General features: G+C 48.4%; 1 protein-coding gene across 3 annotated transcripts in view; it reads right to left on the bottom strand.

Annotated features, from left to right (window-relative positions):
* Positions 1-27550, bottom strand: part of GRIN2A (glutamate ionotropic receptor NMDA type subunit 2A) — a 600982-nt gene that overhangs the window by 11913 nt on the left and 561519 nt on the right. For all 3 annotated transcript variants that reach the window (XM_013055156.2, XM_004750396.3, XM_004750397.3), the window contains exons 12-13: positions 27255-27442; positions 1291-1529 (exon numbers count right to left, since the gene is read on the bottom strand). In XM_013055156.2, the coding sequence (XP_012910610.1) occupies positions 1291-1529; positions 27255-27442 (427 nt within the window). The remainder of the gene's footprint in view (positions 1-1290; positions 1530-27254; positions 27443-27550) is intronic.

Raw genomic sequence — 27550 nt, 5'->3', positions numbered from 1 at the left:
ACTGTAACATTCTATTAGAAGAGGAGTGAACATGTACATGTGATGCAACCAAGTGACGAGACTGCATTGACCATGTAAACATGTCCGTTGTGTGCACGTATGTGCTGTGTAGTATGATTTGTATCAAATCTCTTGGGTTGCTTGAATTGGATGTTGGTTTCTGTAAGAGTCTGTGCTCTGGCTGGTACCATGCCACCCAGATTCAAGTCCCAGCTCCACCAAAGACTGTGCCACCTTGCGTAATTCCCTAACCTCTTAACGTTGAGTCTCCCCATCTGTAATCTGGGGCCAGTAACGGGTACCCACCTCACAGAGATGGCTTGTGGCTTAAATGAGATGAAGAGTACACAGTCCTTACAGGGTGCCTGGCACATCAGGGGCCCCGCAAATAGAAGCACTTTCCGTGATTGTTGTCATTACTGATGAATTACAGGGACTGTTTTATGGTGACATACACATGCTGTACTGTGCACCAGGAGAGGGTTTCCTGGTGTAGGGTGTGTGCTCACTATATCAGGTGTGTTCTGGGCTGTCGTTTATGCTGGGCTGTGTACTTTGGTTTTCTATTTAGTGTGTGTGCATCTTCTCATAGGGAGTCATGTCTTGGTTCCGTCTGAGGCTCTGTTGCATTACACACGCTCCCTGTGCTGGGTTCGATGTGTGTACACAAAGTGCAGCACTGGACGGAGATTTTGCCGTGGCACACATGGCCCATTGGGACGTGTGCGTGAGCTGTAACATCCTATCCGGGGATTTTAGCGGTGGACCCCCACAAACAGCTGCGTTTGGCTTACTGGGTATTTTTTTTTAATTATTATTTGAATTAGTTACTAATACTTAAAAACTGAAAAGTTTTGCGTCAAGTCAGATGACTACTTTCTCTCTTAAAGACTAGAAGACCCAGTAATGTGGTCCTTTCGGTCCCATAATACTCTGCAAGACTGGAGGACAGACCCCTTCGCGGGTGGGGGGTAGGCATCCTCGAGTGCTCCCTCACCTTGACTCCCAGGGGCATTTGCTGGGTTTCAGCTCAACGTTCGGCTCGTGTTCATGCCCAGCCCGCTTCACCCTCATTCTCCTCCCCCCTCGGGCTTGCACAGTCATCTGGGCTTGCTGTGGCTGGGTTCTGAAGGCCCAGAGCCTGGATTCCTTGCCCACAGGCCCCAGAAGGGGTGGTGAGCCGGGGGGTGGGGGGGGGGGGTAGGATGGGCCCCCCACCCCCCACCCAGGAGTCAGGAAGCCCCTGTTCTCTGGAAGCCGCAGAAGGGAGTAGCCGGCGGGGGTACTGACCCTGCTGATGGAGAAGAGCAGCCCCGGGCGGTCGGAGCAGACGCCGGTGAAGCAGAAGCGCAGCTTCCAGTAGAAGAGGTGCTCCCAGATGAAGGTGATGAGGCTGAGGGCCATGGCGGCCGCCAGCATGTAGAACACGCCCGCCATGTTGTCGATGTCCAGCTGGCTGCTCATCACCTCGTTCTTCTCGTTGTGGCAGATCCCCGTGAGCCACAGGGTCTCCAGCTCCTCCATCTCGCCTGCACGGGAGACAAGAGCCGCGGGCCGTGAGGAGCGGGGGGGGGGGTGCGCTGGGGGGTCTGGGGAGGAGCCGGCGGACTCGGAGCTGGGGGGTGGGGCGGTGCCTCACCAAGCGCTGCAGGCCTGCGCATGCGCGCGCGCACGCTCCAGCGATGGCGGGACCCACCTAACACCGCTGTTGGGAGGGCAAAGAGGGCACTATGTCGTCGGGTGCAGTTAAATTACTGTCCTTTTGTTCTGCCCACCCTCCTTTCCTCGACCCCCGTCCCCGGCACCCGCGCCCGCCTGGAACAGGGCGCGGCACGAACTGGCAGCTCGCCACCACCACAGAAAGGCTCGCATCCCAGCTCGGACTTCACCCCTCACTAGCTGGGGGGCTGCAGGGCCGCAGCTCTCCCGTCTGTGAACTACCCAGAGCGGCACTGCACGCGTCCTAGCGTTCTCACGAGGACCCCCAGGAGCTCAGTCTGCAAACGCCCTACACGCAGGGCCCGGCTCACAGCCAGGTTTTCCCTAAATAGTAGCGTGCCCGGGGCTGTTCCGAAGGAAGCGCCCAGCACCGTGCCGGGCCCACGGCAGTCCGTTTCCTCTTGTGTCTCCCTTTAGGTTATCTGGGATTGTTCTAAGATGCCACCCACCGAGGGCACGGCACTGAGGGCAGAAAGCCCTGGAAAGAGGCATCCCAATCAGCTCTGAATGGCCCCTTGCAAACGCAACCCCTCCCCACTTCGGCAAGTAATTAAAGGAGCAGGTGGGGCTTTCAGGGGGAGAGGAAAAGGAGGCATGCTCTGCTAGCATGGCGTTGTCTTCCTGTGGATTTCATCCAGTTGCCATTTAGGAGGAGATTCTCTGATCTCGGTGTCTAGCAATTAAGCTGTCTAGCAATTCACTAAACTGTGGCACTTATACGATGATTCAGACTTCAAAAATTATCCTTCAAGGACACCGAAAATCAAACAGGACACATACAATATGAAATGAAAAGTACGACCATGTTGTGTGTGTGTGTGTGTGCGCGCGCGCGTCTGTAGATACAATACAAAATGTGCCGAGAAAAGTAAAGGAAACACCCCAAATGTTTCTTTGATTTCTTGTTTGAAGAGGTGAGCATAATTACAGCTTCCATGATGCTCTTTTTTAAGTTTCATAAAATTAGCGTGTCACACTCTTGGTTCACTCACCTTTTGAATGATTTGGCTGAACAGAGAAATCTAAGTTGATCCTTATTTTCCCCAGGGCCTTTTGAAGATGTTACTGAGTTTTCCTCTGATCTAGATTACCGTTGTTGAGAAGTTGGCTAATAATCTAACTTTTGCTACTCCCTGTGTGATCTGTGTTTTCTTTTTGATGGGGTTTGAGACTTTCATTTTGTCTTTGGTGTGGAATGTAGGTGTAGATTTGCTTTATTATTTGTTCGGCTCTGGACTCTGTCATTCTTCGAGGTGTGACTCAGGACTTTAATTCTGGAAAAATATCTCACCTTTTCCTGCTTTGCATGTCAACCTTCCCTACCCCCCCACCCTTTAAAAAAAAAAATCAGTAGACTGTATTTTTCTAGAGTAGTTTTAGTGTTACAGAAACACTAAGCAGATAGTACAGAGTTCCCATAACTCCTTCCGATTCCCTCCATTTCTCTTACTAACATGTGACACTGGGTGGTAATTTTTTTTTCCAATTTATGAACCAATCTTGATACATTAACTAAAGCCCAATTTACATTAGGGTTTATATACATTATATATATATAATATAAAACATATTTAAGTATAATATACATGGAAAATATATATACGTATAATCTATATATATACATGTTATACATATTGTACATATATGTGTATAGATATATATTATACGTAAATATATACATATTATATGTAAATACAATATGTATATTTTATACATTAACCCAAAGCCCACAATTTACATTAGGGGTTTGTCCTGTTCTGTGGATTTTGCCCAATGCCTAATGCCATGTGTCCATCACTATAGTATCATACAGAATAGTCCTTCTGCCTCCAAAGTCCCCCATGTGCCAGCCGGTTTGACTCTCTTCACGTGTATCCTAACCCCTGGCAACTACTCATCTTTTAATGGTCCCTGTAGTTTTGCCCTTTCCAGAATATCCCATAGCTGGAACCACAGTGCACATGGCAGCGGTTTCAAACTGATTTCTTTCATGGTAACAAGATGTATTTTTTTTTTCCCAAGGGGAGCAGTCCTCTGATTTGTAAAAAGATGAAACAATTCAAAATGATCCAAAGTATCAATTCAAAGCAACATCAAAAAGCGAGCGCACTTAACTTGCCTCAGTTCATAGCAGACCAAGCGGGTAAGTGGGATAATTCATGCTATAGCAGTTTGCTGTTTGACCTGGTTGGGGGACGGGGGGCACTGATCAAGGCAGAGGCACTCTAGCTTTGAAGAACTAGAATGGAGGGTTTCCAGAGTGATTTGGCATCCTCATTTACTCTTGCATTTATGGTTAGAAATGTACACGGTGGGAACTCCAGGTATCTTCTGGATCCTTCCTTTAAGTCCACAGTGTTAGGGCATGGGCTGAAAACAACGTGCACTTAAATTCCTCCACTTCTGTCCACGGCTTGACAGCTTTTTACTTGCGAGTAATTTCCATCGCATAGAGGTATGGTCGGTTTACCGTTCACCCACTGAAAGACATCCTGACTGCTTCTGAGTTACGGCAATTAGGAATCATTGGATGCTGTCGACATCCATGGGCAGGTTTTCCTGTGGACAGCCGTTTTCAACTCCTTTGGGTAAATATGGGAGCACAACAGTGGGATTGTATGGTACGAATATGTTTAGCCTTGTGGGAAACTGCCAAACCCTCTTCCAAGTGGCCATGCCATTTTGTGCCCCCACCAGCAATGAATGCGCGTCGCCGCTGCTCCACACCCTTGCCAGAATTTATCAGCATTGTCAGTGTTTTGGATTTTAGCCGTTCTAATAAGGTACATAGAGGTATCGCACCGTTTTAATCGGCAACCCCCTAAGAACACATGATCGTTCTATCTTTTCTCTTCTCCTGAAAATTGTGTTTAAAATATTCTAAACCTTCTCATTCTGTCCTCCAGGTTATTAACTTTGTTTTAATATTTTTCCACTCCTTGATGCCTCTGTTCTACAGTTAGATGCTTCCCACAGATCTATTTTCCAGCTCATTTATTCTTTCATTAATAATTTGAGCTTTCTGCTTTCATTTATCTGTTCTAATTGTGATACTCATTCCATCTTAAAATTCTGCCCATTCTTTTTCATCATAACATCTCATTCTTCTGTTACGAGTCTTAAAAAACTTCTCCACATTTAATAATTTCAAACCCACCATCTTTCAGATTAGTCTCTGCCCTTCCTCGTGCCCACCACCTTGGTTCCTGGGGTTCACACTGTCTGCTTGCTGCGTGTGCTGGCTCTCGCAGTGGAGTTCTTCCTTGTGACGTTTGTAACTTCGGGAGATGAGCTCATCTTCAGCAGGGCTGCTGTTCCTCTAAACCCCACGAGGCCCCTGAGCACACTGGGCTGTAAAAATGTTCCTACAGCGGGGTGCTGAGTTTGCTTCTGCCTTGGTTCCAGAGGCTTCCAACGTACCTGCTTTAGTATGAGACACGTGGCTGTCCCTGCCACGGGTTCACGCTTGGACCTCCAGTCATCCAGGTTTTAATTCCTCCCTCGGAGCTTCAAACAGATGGCAAAAACTTCTTGTACTTTTTTCGTGTTGATGGACAGTTTTTTTCTAGTCTTTTCACAGTTGCGCTGATTCACTGGGATTTCTCAGATTCATGCAGGGGTATCATTTTTTGCTCTCTGCACAGTTCAGCCCCCACCCCCCCCATTTGTAGATGCTAAAGCCTTGTGCCCTACACCCCCTTAGGCTGCTGAGCGTCCACAGAAGGTGATGTGAGATTGGCCCATTCCCCTCTGTCACCGGCACCCAAGTCTTCCCCATTGTTTTGATCACAGTGTGTGCAAATGTCTGAGTGTGCGAGCACTCCCTTCTGATCCTGTACCGGGCTGTGTTTGCAGCAGGAAAGGGGCTCCTGTCAATTTAGCCTCCCATCATACCACAACCACACAGACATGTCTACCTTTTGTTGTCGTGGCTAAAAATACATTCACATTTACAGGAGGGGAAAAACAGGAAACTTCTCCTTTCATAAATTCATCACCCGGCAGGAAGAATGGGGTTAATCAGCGGTGCAGGCATGGGAAGGGGCTTCTTGGTCTCCGTTCCTGTCCTTCCAACAGCCTGCGGGGGCTGCTGCGGGTCGTGCTTGTCCTGGGGGGGCTTCTGTGGTATCACATCACTGTCCAGCCAGCAGCCCTCGGCTCATGCCCTCGCTTCTGCCTGCCACGTGCCTCCTGATGTACAGCACGGCTTCCTCTTCCCAGAGACCTGGACGCCTTCCCTTCAACGCCCCAGCATGCTGCCACCGTCCCTCTCCCTTTGGACTCTGCAAGGACACAAAAGCGGGTCTCTGCACCTCGCTCTGTTCCCATGGGGGTCGTTCCAGACACAGCTGAGTTTGTAAGCCTAGACCAGGGTCCATCTGGGTGGGAGAAACCTCACTGGATTCCTTTCATGGGGTAAATGTAAAGCTCTTTCTGCCACCCTCTGACCCAACACCTCTCTCCCAGGAAGGCGATCTGGGAAACCAGATCCGTGCCATGCGAGGAGGGCGCACGCCCTGTCCTCAATCCCAGTTACGGCCTCTGCTGCCATCACTTCGAAGTCCTTTACTTCCTGCCTCGTGGTCTTCTCCTGGCACACAGAACTGTAGTTCAAATACGTTCTTATTTCGTTTTTAATTTACTCAAATATATTGTAATCTCCTCAGGGGCGATCAGGTGTTTTATGATTCTGATATTTCTCATGGTCGACAGCACACTGCAAGGACTGAATCTGTATTTTCTTTTCTTTTCTTTAGATTTTGTTTTTAAATTTATTTATTTGACAGACAAGAGATCACAAGTAGGTAGAAAGAGAGAGAGAGGAGGAAGCAGGCTCCCCACTGAGCAGAGAGCCCCACATAGGACTCGATCCCAGGACCCTGAGATCATGACCTGAGTTGAGGGCAGAGGCTTAACCCACTGAGCCACCCAGGCGCCCCCTGTATTTTGTTTCTAGTTCTTTCCTTGCATCCTCAGATTTAAATTAGCCAGCACTGCAGACACGTTCATATCTGCTGAGTGAGTCTGTCTTCTAGGTAAGTAGAAGGAACAACAGATCCAAAGGGAACCTGCCACGGGCTCAGGAGCAGGAGGCTGAGCAGCGTGTGCATCCTCGGCTTGGGTAAGGCGGCGAAGGCCAGCTGTGGAGGCAGCAGCTCTGAGATGCTCATTCTGCCGCCCGTTTCTTCCATGACAAAGAGGCCATGATCTCTGTCACTGTGGTCTTGTGAACTGGAGCTGGGAAGTGGGACAATTAACTCTGTTTGCTGGAGCAGACGCGATCTTGCTGGGAAGACCGAGGCTGAGTGCTCTCCGGGGAGCCAAGGCAGCCTGGGCCACTGAGAGTTTGCAGCTGGCCCCCGCTGTCTTCATCCCTGCGTGATGCTGAAGCTTCCCCCTCTGTTCGTACCTCGAAGGACGGGAAGCTCCTGCGTATCCGAGAGCACTTGTGCAGCCATGCACGTCATGTCCGATCAGAAGTCCTGCTGGGTCTGGTCTTCGGGGGGAAATGCTTTGTGCTCCAGGTATCCTTCCGGACCTCGGGGTTCTGTGCCAGCCTGAGGCAGGCGGGGAGGCCGGCTCCCAGAGCAGACATCCCAGCTCACCCTTCCCCGTGTTGCCACTAAAAGGCAGAGTCGGCGGGTGGGGGGGGGGGCATTAAGAGGTGGGAGCCAGAAAGATAGAAAATCTAAAAGGGAATATGCGAGAATAATTGAGACAGCGCCGTGCATGTGCCTCAACGAGCGGCTCGGGCTGTGGTGCTGCAGGAGGCCATGGGATACCTGTCCGGCTACTAGCTCACAAGGTACTAGCCATGCATTTCTCATTGGCGAGAAGGAATCAGTGAAAATGCAAACACACACCATCCCAGAAATCCCAGGTAGAGAACACCAGAATGAGCCGCAAAAGGGAGCGCCCTTCCCCGAAGGGTCTGGGGAGCACAGCTAAGCCATCCGGGCAGGTCCAGACTGCCCCAGGAGGTGGGGTGAGCCTCTCTGCCCACACACACCTGCCTTCCACACCTACGACCCATCTGACCTTGGCCCCGAGATTCTACTTACCTATCCAGCCACTTGTCCCTTCTATTTTCCTATTCTCTTCTTTAACGGAGTTGCCATAAATTCCGTTCCGTTTTGCGCACTGTACTCGGATTTTAAAACACTAACCCACGTGGCCTTCCTCTCAACCAGCTGTGGCTGGTGTCGCTATCGTACCCATTTTACAGATGAGGCAGGGAGAGGCATTTGCTCAGCGTCTTGGGCATGTGTGTACCCAGCGGAGCACAATGGTATTTGGCTCAAAGGAGTCGTGCTGGAGTTGAATGAAGCTGCGCAGACCCTCCCCTGGCGAACACTCATTACTCAGCACACTTCCCTGCACACATGGTTCTTTGTTGCCTTGAGCGGGAGGGCAGGGTTGGGCAGGGGTGAGGGGTGTGGGTCGCTCACCCCTCCCTCTGCCCTGCCAATCCACAGAGCCTGCAGTTGCAGAAGGCACGTCCAGAGAGGAGGCTGAGCCCTGCAGGAAGAATCTGTTATGTCCAAAGTAAGAGGAATCAGCTCATTTGCCCTTGGACTCGTTCTCTGCATTTCCAGAGGGACGGCAGTAGCTTTTCAGATGAGATTCCATTCTATTCTGCAAGACGGTCAGAGCGCTAAGGGGATTGCTTCAGGAAAGGATTTTACAGCGCGCCACGTGTCGGGCCTTCAGACTTCCTGAGCGTTTCTCCCCTGAGGTCGGTTGTAGAAAGTCCACTGCGAAGCTCTACCCTTTAGGTTCTGTCAGGGCCTGAGAACAGGCTGCCATGCATCTTCTTGGATCAGCCCACTCACGGACCCTTGAGGGACGCGTCTACATAGTTTCTTGTGGTTTCCAGCCAGAGCACAGGACCCTACGTGGTGCTGGTATGGGGAGAGTCCGTGTGTGGTTCTGAGACGCTGGCTCTGATGTCCTGTGTCATTTCCCGTCAAGTGACGTTTTTGGTTCTCTGAGGACTTCCCTTTGGTTTTGCCTCCCTCCCTTCTGCATTCATTCACTCACTCACTCATTCATTGAGAAAAACATTTCTAAAGCACTGAGCACACGGCCAGTGGCATCTCCGTAGTTTCGGAGACAAATAGCGCATCCGTCTTCGGGCTCCGGGAGGCTCAGAGGCTTGTGGGAGACAGCGTCCCGCAAGCCAGGCTTTCTGGCCGGATGAAATGACGGGGTGTGCACAGGCAATGTTTGGACATCAGAGAGAGGTTCAGAATTTGGGGGAAGGAAGAAGCAATGAAAGGAAGAGCCAACAGCCAAGGACTTGGCTTTTGTGCTCAGGAGTGGGGGTGTCGTGGCAACAGGGGGCCATTGGATGAGACCAGTTGGACCGAAGCCGCATTCTCACCCATCAGTGTCGGGCAGGCTGTTACAGGTGTGTGCGGATGGCAGACGGGAAGAAGGACAGGGACACAGTGTGGCGGTTTCCAGTACATTCCATCCCAGTGATAAATTCCATCCCATTCCACCACTGGGGCCCTGTCCTGGTCTCCGAGGCGGGCAGGACATGCAGTTTAAACTCTCCTGCTCCCAGGATATGTGGTGACCCAGAGAGAAACCAATTTGCAGGGAGACACTGATAAGGGTCCACTGTGAATTGTAATCCTTATCACCACTGCCTGTTGCACTTTACTCTGGATATGCCTGCTGCATGCGGTCATGCTGAAATCTTGCCAATGGCTACCTGTGGAATGCAGCTCAGAGGTCTCCACTTCCAGGAAGTCTTCCCTGAATGCACAAGAATGGAGGTATAAGACCATGGTTTCTCCTTCTAAAATATCCGGGGTCTCTCATCAATAGGACTTCTGTCACACTAGAGTCTAATCACCATTGGCATCTAAGTCCCCATCAGGAGGTGACTTTATTCAGGGTGGGCATCCTGCCATATTCTTTTTATATCCCCAGTCCCCGGCGCAGGGCTTGACCCACCGCAGGGGGTCCATACAGCCGTGTTGACTGCCGATGGCAAGAGGCTCCTCTCCTTGATTAGCTTGTGATCCACTGTTTTGAGCATCAGCAAAAGCCCAAGAGAGGAAGGAACCTGGGAAGCCCCAAGCAGAGGGGGTCAGGAAGAATGTCTGAAGCCCAGAAATCAAGCCTGACTCTCAGGGCAAGTTAGTTCCAATCAAAGAAGTCAAGCGATAGAGTTTGGTGGTTCCCCAGCGGGAAGCAACTTCCATCTATAGCCAAAAGACGTCAGGATGAGCTTGCCGCTGATCCCGTCGGGGTTTGCTGTGAACACCAAGAGGGGAACTGACCCCGTTTCAAGCCCGTTTCATGTCTGGCCCAGGGACTGGGCACTTCAGGTTCCTCAGAAGCCCAAATGGAACTGGAAATGGCAAAAGAACAATTTTCTTTGTAGAGAATCTAGGGCATCATTATCGACAGGCCGGTGTTCTCGATGAGAACAGGTCTGGTGGCTGTGAGTTCTGCACTGTGGTCCCCAGAGCGAGGACAGCCCGGGGTCTGCAGGGTGGGGACCACATGCTCTCCTTGCCCAGCTGTCCTAGAAGGAAGCTGCTGGTCAGATTTGGGACTCTTCCAGTCCGTGGACTTGGAACAGAGTAAGGTTGTGGCGGTGGGGACAGCACAAGATTCTGGACACATGGAGACTAAATCTGGAAGATGTGTCTCTCTTACTGAAATGTCAGAATCTTCCATTTTTGTATAATGCTGAGAAGTCACAAAAGCAACATAAAAATAGGGTTAAGCCTAAAAGGATTCAGCTAGACGCAGAGACAGGCTCTCTTGGGCATCAGTGTGTTGCTACGACCTTCCAGCTGAGATCTCTGCTCTGTGGATGGAGCCCAAGGCCGCAGGAGGCCTTGCTGGGGGTCGTCATCGGGCTGGGGTTCCGCAGGCCACCGGATCAACCCAGCAGTTTGGAGTTGGGGAAATCTGTGCAATGGGTCCCCCACTCTGTGTCTCTTGAGGAAGGAGGAGGAGGAAGAGCACAGAGGTTGGGCCCTCCCATCAGACACCAGGCAACGCACATGGCCATAGTTTTCCAACAGAAGGCGGGGTTGGGGAGAACCAGTTCTCTGGAGTAAGGCTGCAGGAAGACGTCACTGGTGAATCCTGGGTATGCCCAGCACCTCTGGAGTCGGCTCCATCCGACTGCCTCCCACACCCCTAGATGGTCCAGCTGCCAGGACTCAGAAGGCATGTGTACTGGTGAGCATAAATGAATCCACAGTAACTTTTGGACAACTGCACATTTTCTCCATTGATAGTCCTGAAAATCCTATGACTCATCATGTTCCTACACGATGAGGGCTTTTTAATGCCACAAAGGGGTCCTTGCATTTGAAAAGGCTGTAGCTGTAAAGGGGGAAGGAAAAGAAAAGGATCGCGATCATCCCACATCCCACGGTGAAAACACTCGCTCTTTTAGCAGGTAAAACGGCGTCCCCACTTCTTGGCTCCTCTTGTTTCGGTCACCCGGCTTCCCGAGACTGTGGAGTCCTTAAGCAAAAGGATCACATCCATTGCCCATTTTTCTCTGCCTTCCCCATCACAATGCAGGGACTTAAAGGGTACTCAGGATTTGGTTGTGGTGTGGAGGAGGAAGAGAAGGAGAGGCGGGAGAGGAAGGAAGGAGGAGATGAGGGAAGATGGAGAAAAGGAAAGAAGAGGAAGGGGAAATGAGACCTTTAGAGGAAGGACCTGATAACTGCGGGCAGTGCTGCCCATAACCGACACAGAAGGAAGATCCAGTTTGTCTTTTTATGGAGAGGGTGGGTTGCAACTTAGGAGAAAGCTCAGACCAATCCCATTTACAACTGCACCCCAAATCAGAAGATACCTAGGAATAAATCTAACCAAAGAGACAAAGAATCTGTACTCAGAAAACTAGAGAATCCTCGTGAAGGAAACTGAGGAAGACACAAAGAAATGGAAAAACATTCCATGCTCGTGGACTGGAAGAACAAATATTGTGAAAATGTCTATGCTACCTAGAGCAATCTACACATTTAGTGCAATCCCTATCAAAATACCATCAACTTTTTTTCAAAGAAATGGAACAAGTAATCCTAAAATGTATAGAGAACCAGATAAGAACTTGAATAGTCAGAGGAATATTGAAAAGGAAAACCAGAGTTGGAGGCATCACAATTCCAGACTTCAAGCTCTATTACAAAGCTGTCATCATCAAGACAGCATTGTACTGGCACAAAAACAGACACAGATCAATGGAACAGAATAGACAGCCCAGAAATACACCCTCAACTCTATGGTCAACTAATTTTTTTTTTTTAAAGATTTTATTTATTTGTCAGAGAGAGAGTGAGTGAGAGTGACCACAGGCAGACAGAGTGGAAGGAAGAGTCAGAGGGAGAAGCAGGCTCCCTGCGGAGCAAGGAGCCCTATGTGGGACTCGATCCCAGGACGCTGGGATCATGACCTGAGCCGAAGGCAGCTGCTTAACCAACTGAGCCACCCAGGTGTCCCTGGTCAACTAATTTTTGACAAAGCAGGAAAGAATGTCCAATGTCTCTTCAACAAACGGTGTTGGGAAAACTGGACAGCCACATGCAGAAAAATGAAATTGGACCATTTCCTTACACCACACACAAATGACTCAAAATGGATGAAGGACCTCAATGTGAGACCTCAGGAGTCCATCAAAATCCTTGAGAAGAACACAGGCAGCAACCTCTTCGACCTCAGCCACAGCAACTTCTTCCTAGAAATATTGCCAGAGGCAAGAGAAGCAAGGGCAAAAATGAACTATTGGGACTTCACGATCAAGATTTGCACAGCAAAGGAAACAGTCAACAAAACCAAAAGACAACTGACAGAATGGGAAAAGACATTTGCAAATGACATATCAGATAAAGGGCTAGTATCTAAAATCTATAAAGATCTTATCAAACTCAACATCCAAAGAACAAATGATCCAGTCAAGAAGTGGGCAGAAGACATGAATAGACATTTCTGCAAAGAAGACATCCACATGGCCAACAGACACATGAAAAAGTGCTCCACAACACACGGCATCAGGGAAATACAAATCAAAACCACAATGAGATACCACCTCACGCCAGTCAGAATGGCTAAAATTAACAGGTCAGGAACAGGTGTTGGGTGAGGATGCGGAGAAAGGGGAACCCTCCTACACTGTTGGTGGGAATGCAAGTTGGTATAGACACCCTGGAAAACAGCATGGAGGTTCCTCAAAAACGTTGAAAATAGAGCTACCCTATGACCCAGCAATTGCACTACTGGGTATTTACCCAAAGATACAAATGTAGTGATCTGAAGGGGCATGTGTACCTGAATGTTTATAGCAGCAATATCCACAATAGCCAAACTAAGAGAACCTAGATGTCCATCAACAGATAAATGGATAAAGAAGATGGGTATATGTGTGTGTGTGTGTGTGTGTGTGTATATACACAATGGAGTACTATGCAGCCATCAAAACTGAAATCTTGCCATTTGCAACAACACGGATGGAACTAGAGGGTAATAAGCTAAGCGAAGTAAGTCCATCTGAGGAAGACAATCAGCATATGATCTCCCTGATACGAGGAATCTGAGAAGCAAGACCGAGGATCCTAGGGGAAGGAAGGGAAAAATGAAAAAAGATGAAACCAGAGAGGCAGACAAAAGACTCTGAATCTCAGGAAACAAACTGAGGGTCACTGGGGGTGTTGGTGGGGAGGGGTAGGGTGGTTGGGTGATGGACCCTGGAGAGGGTATGTGCTATGGTGAGTGCTGTGAATTGCCTAAGACTGATGAATGTCAGACCTGTACCCCTGAAGCAAACAATACATTATATGTTAATTAAAAGGAAAAACAAAGAACTCTCCGACCTCGTTGATGATCGCTCTCTCCCCCCCTTACAGGTGGCGGTGCTCCTTGGACCGCTTCTTCCTGCTCCCAAATCGGAAGTAACAAAAGGTCCCAGGTGAGACTACTGCCAAGGATGAGGGGGAGAGTGCAGGGCAATGGGGCGTGGTTAAATTCAGACGCCAACTCAGGAAAGTATGTGGGGGGATCACTACAGACCTCTTGCTCCCTTCTATATAAGAATGGAGATGGAGAAGGAACTCGGGTCTCTCAACTATGGGCTACGGTTGTACAACAAAAATCCAGCATGAACACTCCTGCCTGCAGTGACACTAGCCCATCGTATCTCTGTCCTGGAGGGGAGAGACAGGGCCCTCAGAAACTACGGGAACCGCACGCTCTGCTGATGGAAACCTACGCTGGTCATTCTTTCTCTGAAAAGTGTTTGGAAGTATCTGTTAGAACAGAGTATATGCACATTCTATGACCCAGCAATTTCATTCCTAGGTATATTCCCAAACCATTAAGTGTCTGCGTGCACCAAAAAGGTACAAGAGTGTTCAAAGCAGACAAAAGTGGAAAATACCACGAATGTTCATCATTAGCAAAGGTAAAAATAAACTGCTGTATATTCATACAACGCACTACCATGCAGTAATGAATAAATAGGAGTTTTAGTTACATGACTGATACGGATTAATGTCCTAAAAGGTACAAAAAAAAGATACAGTAGATGTTTATGATTCTACCACATATTTGAGATTCAAAAGGAGGCAAAAACTACCTATATTCATGAAGGTCAGAATGGTGGTCACCTTCGGGGGGACAGCTGGTTGGAAGGGAGCTTTCTGGGGTACTGGCCATGTTCTTGACTCTGATCGGAGTGGTGGTCACACAGTTGTATAAAAATTATTTGGACGTTGAGATTTATGCAAAGTAATGAATGTGTGTTATAACTTACAGAAGAAAAAAGAAACATTCTTCCATTTTGGGGGTTAAGAGAGAAAATAAAGAAAGGGGGAAAAAAGGACTTTCTACCCCCAAAATTTAAAAAAAAACTCTTTTTTTTTTTTTTTTTAAGAAACATGACTTTTTTTTTTTTTTTTACAAAGAAAAAGTTCTTAAAGGATAAAGAGGGATGAGTTAAGTTAAATTCTTCCATATTGTTGGAATTATTTCAAAAGAACATGCTGTCCTTTAATATTGAAGCCAAACGCCACTGATCTTTCTGAAAAGGTCTAATCAGTAAATATTCTCAGCTCTGTGCTCTCTGTGGTCTCTGTCCCAACTACCCCTCTCTGCCCCAGCAGCACAGGAGAACCCTCAGACATGCGCTGTGAATGAAAGGACGTGTCTGGGTCCCAATAAAACTTTATCAACAAAAACAGCCTACAGGGCGATGTGGGCTGTAGTTAGCAGAACCCTGATTTAACGGGGCACCTGGGTGGCTCAGTGGGTTAAAGCCTCTGCCTTCGGCTCAGGTCATGATCTCAGGGTCCTAGGATGGAGCCCCACATCGGGCTCTCTGCTCGGCGGGGAGCCTGCTTCCCCCTCTCTCTCTGCCTGCCTCTCTGCCTACTTGTGATCTTTCTCTCTGTCAAATAAATTAAAAAAAAAAAAAAAAAAAGAACCCTGATTCAAGCAATTTTTTAAAAAATGAAAAAAAAAAAGATTTCTTAAAAAAATATATACATGAATAAGAGAATAGATCCCAATTTAGGGAGACTCTTATGTTATATCTGTGATACTTGCTGAGTACCCATGGACGAGTACTATACTTAGCAGTTCTTGGATGTTATACCATTGAACTTGGTGAGGCCGGTGCCATTACAATCCCTAATTTAAAATCTTTTTTTTTTTTTTTTTTAATTTATTTGACAGAGAGAATGTGAAAGATCACAAGCAGGCAGGCAGAGAGAGGGGGAAGCAGGCTCCCCACTGAGCAGAGAGCGGATGAGGGTCTCGATCCCAGGACCCTGAGATCATGACCTGAGCAGAAGGCAGAGGCTTAACACAGTGAGCCACCCGGGCGCCCCTACAATCCCTAATTTAAAGGGGAGGAACATGGCCCTTACAAAGGGTAAATAACTTTCCCAAGACCACAGAGCTAGGAGACATCAGTTGATATATTTCAGCTCTAAGCTGAAATACACCCCATGCTGCTATATTTAGGACTGTGTGTGTAATATTACAATCAAAGTTTTAATAAGTTACTAAGATAAAGAAACTGTCCATTAAAATCCATATGTAAAAAGTTAAATGGCCAAAAAAGATGAAAAGACAACTTCTTTTTTTTTTTTCTTTCATTTTCACTAATCCAGGGAGCTCTGAAGCAACTCTGAGATGCACCTTCTGAAACAGCAGAAAGAACACTAATGCTCAAGCCTTCTCGACTGTTTTAGAACCGGTGCATAGTACTTTTATATGGGAGCGAGTCTTTTGGGCATTAATATGATATTATAGGTCCAAGGCTCCTGAGGATGTTTATAGCCATGAACCCTTCAAATTCTACATCGAAGGGTTTGTTACAAACAGTTCAAAAAAAGAAGGGGGGGGGGCATGAATAGGTTCCTTCCATCATTATATCCTGTAGCAAAAAAAGGGACATTTTACTAGTAGGAAAATAATGTAATGAATTATGGTTTAACAATGACTATGATATTCTATGCACAAATTAAAGTCATTGTGAGGACCTGCTTATGTAATGGCCTGAAAAAAGATCCCAAATATAATGTAAGTTCAAAGAGTGGAATATAGAAAAAGTGTATATAACCACTTATTAAATGTATTTTAAGCAACACGTCTGCCAGAAAAAGGCCCAGAAGGTAATACCTCAACCGAAAACAATTATGTTAAGGTAGCAGACCAGGTGATATTATGTGGATATGACACTGCCTTTCCAAATAAGTGTTTACAAAATCATACACTGAAAGGGATCTGGGGCCGGTGTGTATCCATCCGGTAATTCCCACATCGGGTTCTGTGACATCAGCGTTTGACTTCCCAGCAAGTCATTCTTCATGTCTCATTTCAACGTTGACGGTTCTTTTGACATCTGACTTTCCCTGGTTGGAGCAATTCACTGCTTGTCGGGCCCGAATCTGGCACCGCTGACCTTGTTCTAATCCTGGCGTCAGGCTGGTCATAAACACTGCAGCTCTGGATCTCCGGGGACCGATCGGGAAATTCACTGCAAACTTGCGCCCATGAGAAACCCTCCGTGCTCTCCAGCACAGAGCGAAAGTCAATGGCCCTCCAGGATATTTATGGATTTTATCTGTTCCTTAAGTAAGTGCCATTCCATTATTATTCCAAATATGTCTCTAGTTAAAATTAGGAGGGAGATAAACAAGTCTAATTTTTATGGTACCATCTGGTCACAGGCCAATGAAGAAGCAGTTAAACCCTTTATTGCTAATCTATGCTTAGGACAGATTTCATTTCCTCCTCTCGAAACATTTCATTTCTCAGAGAATAGTGGGCTGTGGACATGGATTTTAGGTCATAGGAGGGTCAGAGTGACTCGGCTGCTGGGGCGTCAAAATGGTCACTGATCACCAGCCCCCTGTGGTACAGCGTCCAAGGTGCCGGGCTGGGTGGAAGGGGGGTTGGGCTGCCTGTCAAAGTCATGCACTCAGAGCGTCTCCAGCGACCCTCGCTGTGGTCACTGTGGACCACCGTGTGCTGATCAGCTGACGCTTACACGTTCCACACGATTTACTTCTTGTGTTTTCTCAACCTCCGAAGGTCTAGTTTCACGGAGCCCAGACAAGTGACTTGTTGGCCACTGGCCTCCGTGTCCTGTGCTTGGCAGTCAGAGAATAACGCGTCTAAGTGCTAAACAGCGTTAGTCTAGGGAGTGCTTCTTAAATCTTACTGGCCATTAGGGATTCCAGAGTGTTAAAAAAGACCCCATGGGGTGAAAAGCAGGGATCTGGACTTTCAACAGGCTCTCCAAGCGAGTCTGATGGACACAGACGAGTCGCGGCCCTTTGCAGGGAAAGGAACCATTAAGGGCAACAGAGCTTCTCGTCATTTTTACTTTCCCCCACCTGGAGCTTAGAAGCTGCCGAGTTACTTTTTGTTGCGTGAATGTCTAGAGGCAGGGTGAATGAATGAACGAACAAGTGAGTTAATAAATCGGGGGCCTCTGTCAATGGCGTCTGGTCTTGCTCACTTGGCCAGAAAGTCTGTGATTTATACAGTAGGTAGCCGGGCTCAGCCCAAACTGTGAGGTCTGCCTTTGAAGTCTCAATTTGATTAAAACCCATTTAGCAAGGAACAGTAACTTTCTGAAATGCCAGGGATTATGCAGCTCGGAGGAGCTCTGTGGGGAGCAGGCAATTCTGGCAGCCGGGATGGGTCTTTGTGAACCTGGAGAGGCCGCTCTGCGAGCCTGTATCCGGGCCAAACATCTGACTCCTCTTAATTACATTCTGCCCTTGTTTCGTTCCTTCTCATCTCTGGCTTCTGGGTCCTGAGTTTTCCCCAAACTGCCAGGGCTGAATGAGCTCAAAAATGAGGCTGGGCCTGTTCCCCTGATGCCAGGGCCTGGGGCATGGACAAGTCTCCTTCTCCATGGAAAAATGGGAAAAAAGCATAGGTCACTTGATCTCCCACCCTCTGTCGCCAAGTTATTCTGCCCAGTATGACGCGCAGGGGGCCAACGCTGTTCCTCCAGCGACAGAGGAACGGACACTGAGTCTGGATTCTGATTAATCTGCATTTCAGTCACAGCTTTGACCCTTTCCAGGTAGAGACGGAGAGACGGCTCTAAGAGTTACAGCAAATGGGAAGCAGTACTGCATCATGGTTAAAGCAAAGGCCCTGGGGCCCATCTGTCTACATCCCAATCTCAGACGTGCCCCTTAGGAGCCTGGACACATGACTTAACCTGCCTGTGACTCAGTTTCCTCAGCTGCATGCAGCGGTTAATGATCATGCCATGTAACCACTGCAAGCACCGAATGAAATTAATATGTAGGAAGACCGAAGCTATTCTGGGACCCACAGTTCTCCCTCGGTAAGCGTTACCTCTCGTTATGAACGCCTATAACAATAACAGTGAGCAGGTGGCGGATCCGTTTAGAGAAACGTAAACCATCTCTTCGGGGCACCAGGGGCTCTCCGGTCCTCGGCACCTCCTCTCGCCCCAGCCCACCACCCTCCTCCTTATTCTGGTGTTTATCTCTTTAAATGGGCCAAGGCTGCTGGTTGCAATAGGGTGCTGCTGAGTCATCCGAGGACACGGGGACCTATGTCACGAAGAACTGCCGGCAGAGAAACCAGCAGGAGACAGATGAGGAGGCCTCCGAGGCAGGAGTGAGTCAGCCCCTGGTCCCTGCCTCGCTGCAGCACGGAGACGGGGCGGTCGCTGCCTCTGAGGCTTTTCTAGTTTCTGCTGCTCTGAGGAACCAGGGTGGCGTGCTCTGTAGCCGCCCAGGCTGAGTCCCGCCTGCCCTGTCGCCCGCACACACCTCCCTCCGAGTCTGCTCTGCACCGCTCCCCTGGGCCGCCGCCTCCTCCTCCCCCATTCGCCCCTTCCCTTAGGAGAACGGGACAACCCCGAGTTTCAAGTTTGCTCTGCCCCTTCTGGTCTCCCCCAGATAGCCTCAGACCAGAGGCCATCATGCTTTTTCAAGGAAGGGCCAGACTGCAAAATTCGGGGGCACTTGCGGCAACTGGACGCTGCCCGTGCGGGGTGACCGCGGCCCTGGGCAGTTCCCGAGTGGACGGACATGGCTATGTTCCAATAAAACATTATTTTCAAAAAACCAGGCAGTGGTCAGATCCCACGCTGGGGCCACACTTCGCTAAACCTGGAGGAAAACACTGGTTTTCCTGTTTACCCCGCCTGACGCGGAGACCACAAACTGGGGAACCATTTATGAGTCATTTCAATGCTAAAAGCCAGGAACCGTATTTTCCTGCCGGTTCTATCCCTCCTAGAACACCATGTTACCCAGACAAGGCAAAACCAATGTTGGGCCACAGGAGCAGGCAGAGTAAACCGTGGAAGGCGGCGCCTGCTTGTTCGCTCATCAGTGAGTTCCCTGTGAGCACCTACTGTGTACCAAGCTCGGCAGCGACTCCTACGGGAGACAAAAGGCAACAAAAATAGGCCTGACAGTGTCTGCCCTCCAGGGACTGAGAACGCAGTGCCCCTCGCTGGGGAGGCCGGCCGTGAGCAGATCATCGAACACTTGCTCAACACTGGGCTCGTCTCTCCGCGTTCGTTTCCACGTTTCATCCCCAAACCACTCCGATGGAGGGATCAGAAAACTGGAATTCAGAGAAATTAATTCGCCTGAGATCATGCAGATAGGACTCTGCAGAACCTTCCATCTCGCCCCTCCACTGGCCTTGCTTTGCTGAAGGTCACAGAGCACCGAGCTCGGAGCTGAAAGGGTTTACGGCTGATAAACGTTACCTACTTTAGAGCTGTGGTCTTTAAGGAATCTTAAAGGGAGATGCACAGACTGAAGGATAGGTCCAGTACCAAATCGGGAAAAGGGCTTAGGAGAAGGAATTTTTTCTTTCTTTCTTTTTTTTTTTTTTAAAGAGATTCTTTAACAGATCTATGTCCAGTGCAGAGCCCCATGTGCGGTGCGATGTCACGACCCTGAGATGACGACCTGAGCCAAAACCAAGAGTTAGACGCTTAACCGACAGAGCCACCCAGGGGCCCAGGAATTTCATTTCTAAAGGGAGTTGCATGGAAGATTCCAGGCTTATCTTGCTCCTCTGAGAAAACTTCAAACGGTGGAATTGCCGACAATATAGAAAGCTGAATGAGGGGAAACATTTAGGAGCGCCCCACCCCCACCCCCCAGTGAGCTCCTTGACCAGTGCTACCCATGCATTCCTAAGCCAGCCTAAGAAGATAGGCTGCGAAGTCCACTTAGGGATGAGCCCACCCTCAGAGTGGGGGCACAGGCGGTCATCACCACCCAAGCTGCGGGGGTGTCCAGTTCTCCCCGAGACTCAGACACGAGCCCGAAGATATTAAGCTTAAGGCAGGGAGGAAGATATTAGCAACCCATGCAGCAGCTCCAAGCAATTTATGAGAATTCTAATGAGATACACAGAACTTCTGTAATCACTCTACTCTGGCCGGCAGCGTGGGGTCCCTCACCAGCCCAGCCGTCTTGCTTGCTCCAGGGAGAGACATGGCAGCCAACAAAGCAATCAGGAACAGTTCACACGGACCCACTTGGAAGCAGGGAATGGGCTTCTCCACGGACTCCCCTCCAGCACGCCCCGCTCCACGATCGGTGAGCATAAGCGTTGCTAATCCTGGAGCCGTGGTTTCCAAAGTCCTTGAGTCCTACTGCAGAAAGGGCCTTATACGTACAAGAGCAGAGCTGCAGAGTGGTCCCGTCCACTGTGTTATCGATCTGGGTGAGTCTTTACAACAATTACATGCAAAGTTGCAGTGCAAATGGCCAGAGGGGCCCCCAGGGACCTATCCAGCTGAAATGACATATATGGTATCTTTCAGATATTTCGCATATGCTGTCATACTACTCAAACAGGATATAACCGGGGTCACTAACTAGTTTTGAACGGGGCGCGTCTCGGCAAGAGGGTTTGGGCGAGTCGCCCTATTCCTACGACGTTAGCAGCAGAATGCGGGCGTATGGTACGTTATAAAGATATATGATACATACATACATTTGATTGGATTTGTTCCGTGAATTCAGATGAGCTACCAGGGGCAAGTAATGTATTTCTGTGTTTAAAAATAAACCAACAACCACGAAAACCGGGCAGAGTACAAAGAAGAAGATTAAATGCCTCTCAGGGCTAGAGCGTATTATTTATAGCTAAGGTGATCTGGCCACTAGCAACCAAGACTTTTTTTCCCCAGAGCATGGTTTAATGGAAAGACGATCAGAACTGGCGTTACGTGAGCTGTAAAAACCCATACAAGGGGGCACCTGGGTGGGTCAGTGGGTTAAGCCTCTGCCTTTGGCTCATGATCTCAGGGTCCTGGGACAGAGCCCCGTGTCGGGCTCTCTGCTCAGCAGGAAGCCTGCTTCCTCCTCTCTCTCTCTGCCTACTTGTGGTCTCTGTCAAATAAATAAAACCTTAAAAAAAAAAATACCCATACAGGGTGACATCCGTAGACTGGCAGCTTCAGCATCCCCTAGAGCTTGTTAGAAATGCAGAAACTCTTCTACGGCCGTACTACCCTGAACACGCCCGATCTCCTCTGATCTCAGAAACTAAGCAGGGTCGGGCCTGGTTAGTACTTGGATGGGAGAAATGCAGAAACTTGGGCTCCCCCACTCCAGAGGGACTGGAACAGAAGCTGGCGGTGGACACGATCCCCTCCGTTTATACCAAAGTTTGTGAAAGCTCTGCTGTAGCTCACTTAACCCAATGGAACCTCATTTTTCTGCTCTGCAACATGGAGACAGTAAGATGTACCCCAGAATACCGTACGAAGGTGTTGCTAAGAACATTTATGAGTTACTTGGCATCATGCCGGGCCATTGAGTATGGGTACAAAAGCAATGGTTTCCTTCCTTTTCCTCAGCATCACTTGATGCTGAATGTTATTATACAACCTTGTTCTCAGTATCTTTTTTGCTGGCCTCTACACACCAAAAGGGCTTTAACCTCTATGATCTTTCTTCTGTCTCTTCAAATCCCAGGATCACATTTTTTTTCTTAAAGATTTATTTATTTATTTGACAGAGAGAGATCACAAGTAGGCAGAGAGGCAGGCAGAGAGAGGAGGAAGCAGGCTCCCTGCTGAGCAGAGAGCCCGATGCGGGACTCGATCCCAGGACCCTGAGATCATGACCTGAGCCGAAGGCAGCGGCTTAACCCACTGAGCCACCCAGGCGCCCCCCGGGATCACATTTTTAAAAAACTACAAAATCCTTGAGATTGATGGGACCTAACAGATCTCATTTAACCTCTCCTCTGAAGCCAGAAATGCCATTTTTTTTAGGTCCCAGACTGACTCATCTCTGTGTTCTTCATCAAGTGTCACCTCTTAGGTGCCCAGGACATACCCGGTACTCAAGATAGATTGGCTGGTTTCTGGATGAATGAATGAATGATGCCATACGAACTCTAGCCCAGTCTCTTTTCCATTGAACTCTTACTATCATTTTCCTCATGAGCTGTTCTGCCTTTTCATCTTCCATTAAAACCCCCTATATCCCACGTTTCTTCCTTTTTTTAAAAAAAGATTTTATTTATTTACTTGACAGAGATCACAAGTAGGCAGCGAGGCAGGCAGAGAGGAGACCTACTCTGCCTTTTCTCTTTCCATTAAAACTCCCTATATCGCATATTTCTTTTGGACTCCTCTCTCACCTACCCAAGACGCCTAAGAATATCTATTTGTATGTATATACGAATTCATATATATAAATTATTATAAATATGTTATTTTGAGATGAGCTATTTAAAGGTCATACATTGCCAACCAACAGGACTGCAAATTCCTTGAAGGAGAGAGTAAAAAGACCTCAACATCCCCCTCTTGGAACATCAGTGCCTAGAAAAGTATGTTTCTCAGTAAATACTGGATTCTGACACTCAATGCTGAAGAGTATCCATGAGTGTGGTTACTGAGGTACTGAGAACCAGAGATCCCCACAGTGCCCTCCATGGTCTCAGAAAGGACACAACAGTTAGGAAAAGGTAAGGTCAGGTCTTACTGGGATCCTGTGTGCCTCTTAAGGGAAATCACCAGTCCTTTTCCTAGGGAAATGCCTGGCGGGCTTCATGTAAGAGGTTCCTCCCATAACCAAACACTCCACTTAAAGGTTATATTTACACAGCTCATTAGGAAAATTTTTTACACTTTTGACACTCATTAGACTCGTAATCGTCCACCAAAGCTACTCTATAACAAGAGATAAACACTCCATTCTGGAGGATGAATAATAATGAGGTACTGCTTAGCACTGTGCTTTTTACAGGTCTAATTTTAGAGCATAATTAATCCTGCTGAAGCTGCGTAAGATAAGTGAAATATTGATGCAGCTGTATTAATTCATGTATTTACTCCTAGAGAGACATTCAGAATTGGACATGGCTTTCCGGAAAGATTAACTTAAGATGCCCCCTGGAGCAACGTCATTTTCTCTCCCAAGTCTTTGCTTCCAGATGGTTTCTAAAGATGAAGCTGAGAAGACATGTCTCCCAATCCCTACAGTGCGACCAGGGAAGCAATGAGCGAGTGCTGAAGATATGTGTAAGAATCTAGGTGCTCTGCTAGTACAAGGAACGCACTTCTGGACTATCGGGGGCCTTTACTTTGTATTTTTTTATTTGCCACAAAGAGGCAAATAAAAATTCTGCCCAGCAAAATAAAGCTTGTTTCCATGATACTTTTATCACCAACACAACACTAAGTAGGCTCTGCTGAACACTGGAGTTGTGGATGAACAATGACGAGGTTGAGGTGGAGAATGGTAACGATGAAGACGGTGGTGATGATGATGGTGATGGTGATGCTGCTACTGCTGAAAATGGTGATAATGATGGCAGTGATGATGGTGGTGGTGATGATGGTGCTGGTGATAAAGATGGAGATGGTGGTGGTGGTAGTGATGGTGGTGATCACGATGAAGATGGTGATCACGATGGTGGTGATGCTGATGATGCTGGTGATGATGATGGTGATCACAGTGATGGTGATGATAATGGTGATGATGAAGATGGTAGTGATGATGAAGATGGTGATAATGGTAGTGATGGTGCTGATGGTGCTGGTGATGTTGATGGTGATGGCGGTGATGTTGATGAAGATGGTGATAATAATGGTAGAGATGGTGGAGATGATGGAACTGGTGCTAATGGTACTGGTGATAATGATGTTGATGTTGATGGTGGTGGTGATGATGGTAGTGGTGATGATGGTGATGAAGATGTTGGCCAAGACGATGCTGGTGGTAATGGTGGTGATGATGATGATAGTGGTGGTGATAATGATGGTGATGATGGTGATGCTGATGGTGGTATTAATGGTGATGATGGTGATAGTGTTGGTGATCATGCCACGATGATAATGATGGCGATGGTCATGCTAATGATGATGGGAGATGACCGTCATAGCCAACATTTATTAAACCGTTTCTATTTTCAGTTGCTGTGCTTAGCTCAGCTCTTTCCATGTATCCTCTCATTTCATCCTGGCACGAACCTTATCAGGTAACTATTTCTGCATACGCTCATTTACCAGTAAGTCAACAGAGGCTAAGAAAGATTACCCCCTTCATAGACGTATCTCTCAGTGGGACAATAGATTTAGTTCAGATAGACACTAAATTACTCCTTCCTAGAGGATCTATGTAGCCAACTTCCATAGGCAACCTAGGGAATTAATTGAAGCAGTTTTACATAATTGACCCACTTCCAGAGTAAGGCCCCTGCAGGAGAGGCTCTGCCATTTACTAGCAAGCCCTCTGCGCTTCCGTTTCCTCCTCTGTAAAATGTGCAGAAGCAACACTGCACTTCATAAAGTTATTACGAATAATAAAGAATCCCAGTAATATATCCAGTATGGGGACTGGCCTATCCTTCTCCCTAAATATGTTGCTGTTCCCGAGCAGATGCTGTCAGAATAAGAGCCAGGAGCCCCAGGAGGAGGAGAGTTAGAACTCACTTATTTGACAGCTGTCCACCATGTTTAAAATTGTCCTGTCAAATGAAATCTCTCTCGACCCCCCTGTTCATCCGAACATGTGTTTTTGCACTCAGTCCTTTAACGGCCGGTTATCAGATCAGGACAAGTTCAGGATTTTGTGATACCTACTGATGGAAACAAGACTCTCATTCGTTGACTAGTTCAACGGGACTTGGGCAACCAGCCTGGCAGGTGGAGGAAATGGTCCCAACTCTTAGCCCCTCGCGGTGTCCACACCCCTTGTCCTTTAACTCCAAACCCCTCCCATAAAAGGCAGAGCACACTCTGATCTCTTGACCCTGGGCTGGGCCATCTGACTTGCTTTAGCCAGAAGGGTGTTGGGAGATGTGACCTCGGCAAAGCAGAGATTCGAAACGCACACGTACAGTTGGGTCTCCTCCTGGGACACAGGCAAGAAAAGAACTTCTCCCAGGAAGCTCCTGCCCTTTGGGCCTGAGCCCCAGAATAAACGCATACGGAGCAGACAGCGCACTGGATCCCCAGGGGCACAGCGGGGCCCAGAGCCACCAAGGCCACCGCAGCCTGACACACAGCTCCTCCACACCACCTGCCCTCCCACAAGCAAAATAAACGCCTAGTGGGGTACGCCTCTCAGATTTCACAGCCAGAGCTGACCGACGCAGCCACAAATCACTCTTACACAACAGAGAACATGGCTCAGGATCAGAAGAAGGTACAAATGCCCTGTGGGGAGTTCGGAGGATCAGATGTTCTTATTTGGGAGTTAAATATAAAACACATTTAGATGTTTTGATGGCACTCTGAGCATCAAGGGCTTCATTCTGGGAGCTGAGAGAGAAGGAAAAGTTGCAAGGAAATATGCACCTCGTTCAAATTCCTACCACACTGTACAGGAACGTCTGGGCCTTTCAGTGTTGCATCCGACCGCAGCAGCTGCCGGATCTCCTCTCCGGGCTCCAGGAGGGACGGCCTATTGGGCAACCATCTCTGAACGTGACCTCCAGCTGTCCTTGAATGCAGCGTCTGCCCTGGGCTTAAGCTTTGGTAGCCCACTCACGCTTACTCACGTTCTCAGGGTTAACCTACCATCTGTGCTGGCTTTGCTTTTCCTGCCTCAGTGTCGGCAATTCGGAGGGAAACCAACAGGCCATTCGAGCCAGGATAGGAGCCTGAACACCACGTCATGGAACTCCAGGCACTGAGATCAACTAGGAACTGGAGGGCAATGGTGCTGGAGACATAGTCTGCCCTATCCCCAATACCGATCCATAAACGCCATAGTCCCCACAAACTAGAAGACCCGTGGGGGTGGAAATGCTCTTGTGGCAGGAGAAGCAGGCAGACTGTAGTGGAAAGCCACGGGATTCCTGCTCATATTCCTTTTCTAGAGATCGCCTCTCCTTCACTCCTGACAGGTCCAGGAAAGTCTTTGGTTCACAAGGCATCAGGAACCGTCCTACTGGAATTTGAAATTTAGAACTTAGAGAACAGAGTTTAGGACCGGAGCCTAGTCGTGTGACGTCATGATTTCTCTACCCCAGGGCTACCAACACCGGGGGGTCAGAGAATTCTGTGTTTTGAGATAAGGGGGCCGTCCTGGGCATTAAAAGATGTTGGCCAGCATCCCTGACCTCTCCCTACCCAATGCCGGTAGCAAACAGCCTCCCAAGCATGATAATCGAAGGTGTCTCCAGACAGAGCCAAGTGCCCCCCTGGGGACAAAACGGCCACTGCTGAGAACTGCTGCTCTAGGACAGGACCTGCGCATTGCTGCTGTCAAGCCCCAAGGATTGCTCCCGCTCCTGATTTTTCTCCTAAACCTATCTGCTCAATGCTTCCTAAATTCACTGAGATAGACACTTCTGCATCCTTAAAATAAGTTTCTTTTGAAAACTTCGTTGTCTAAAATTGGTCTCCATTATAAGCAGCCTAAAAAACCATGGTATCACGCGAGAGGCACCCAATAAATAGTGAGTCAAGGCAGGACACGAAGACCCGTGGAAAATCGAGAGAGAGTGCAAGGGTGTCGGGTCCCCTGGAAGTCAGCGGGGGTCCCCCGCGGGCTTACCATCACCCACAAACTGGAGCAGGGCCAGGTCAATCTGCCTCTTCCAAGGCGAGCCCTTCTGGAGGGCGATTCCGTAACCAGTGGTGGCAAAGATGTACCCACTGCCGATGGTCACGAGCTTACAGCCTTCATCCCTGCCAGCCTTGTAATTCAAGACCGCCGCATCGTAGATGAAAGCGTCCAGTTTCCTGCAATGACCAAAAAAAAAAAAAAAGAAAAAAATAGGGAGTCAGGTGGACAGCAGGGTACCATTTTGGGGCCCAGCTCCCGAGGCGCGATCTAGAACCACACAGTTT

This window comes from Mustela putorius, unplaced genomic scaffold (genome assembly GCF_011764305.1).
Source record: "Mustela putorius furo isolate JIRA1106 unplaced genomic scaffold, ASM1176430v1.1 tig00004007_pilon_pilon_pilon, whole genome shotgun sequence".
Taxonomy (NCBI): domain Eukaryota; kingdom Metazoa; phylum Chordata; class Mammalia; order Carnivora; family Mustelidae; genus Mustela; species Mustela putorius.
This window is presented reverse-complemented; position numbering and strand designations above follow the sequence as displayed.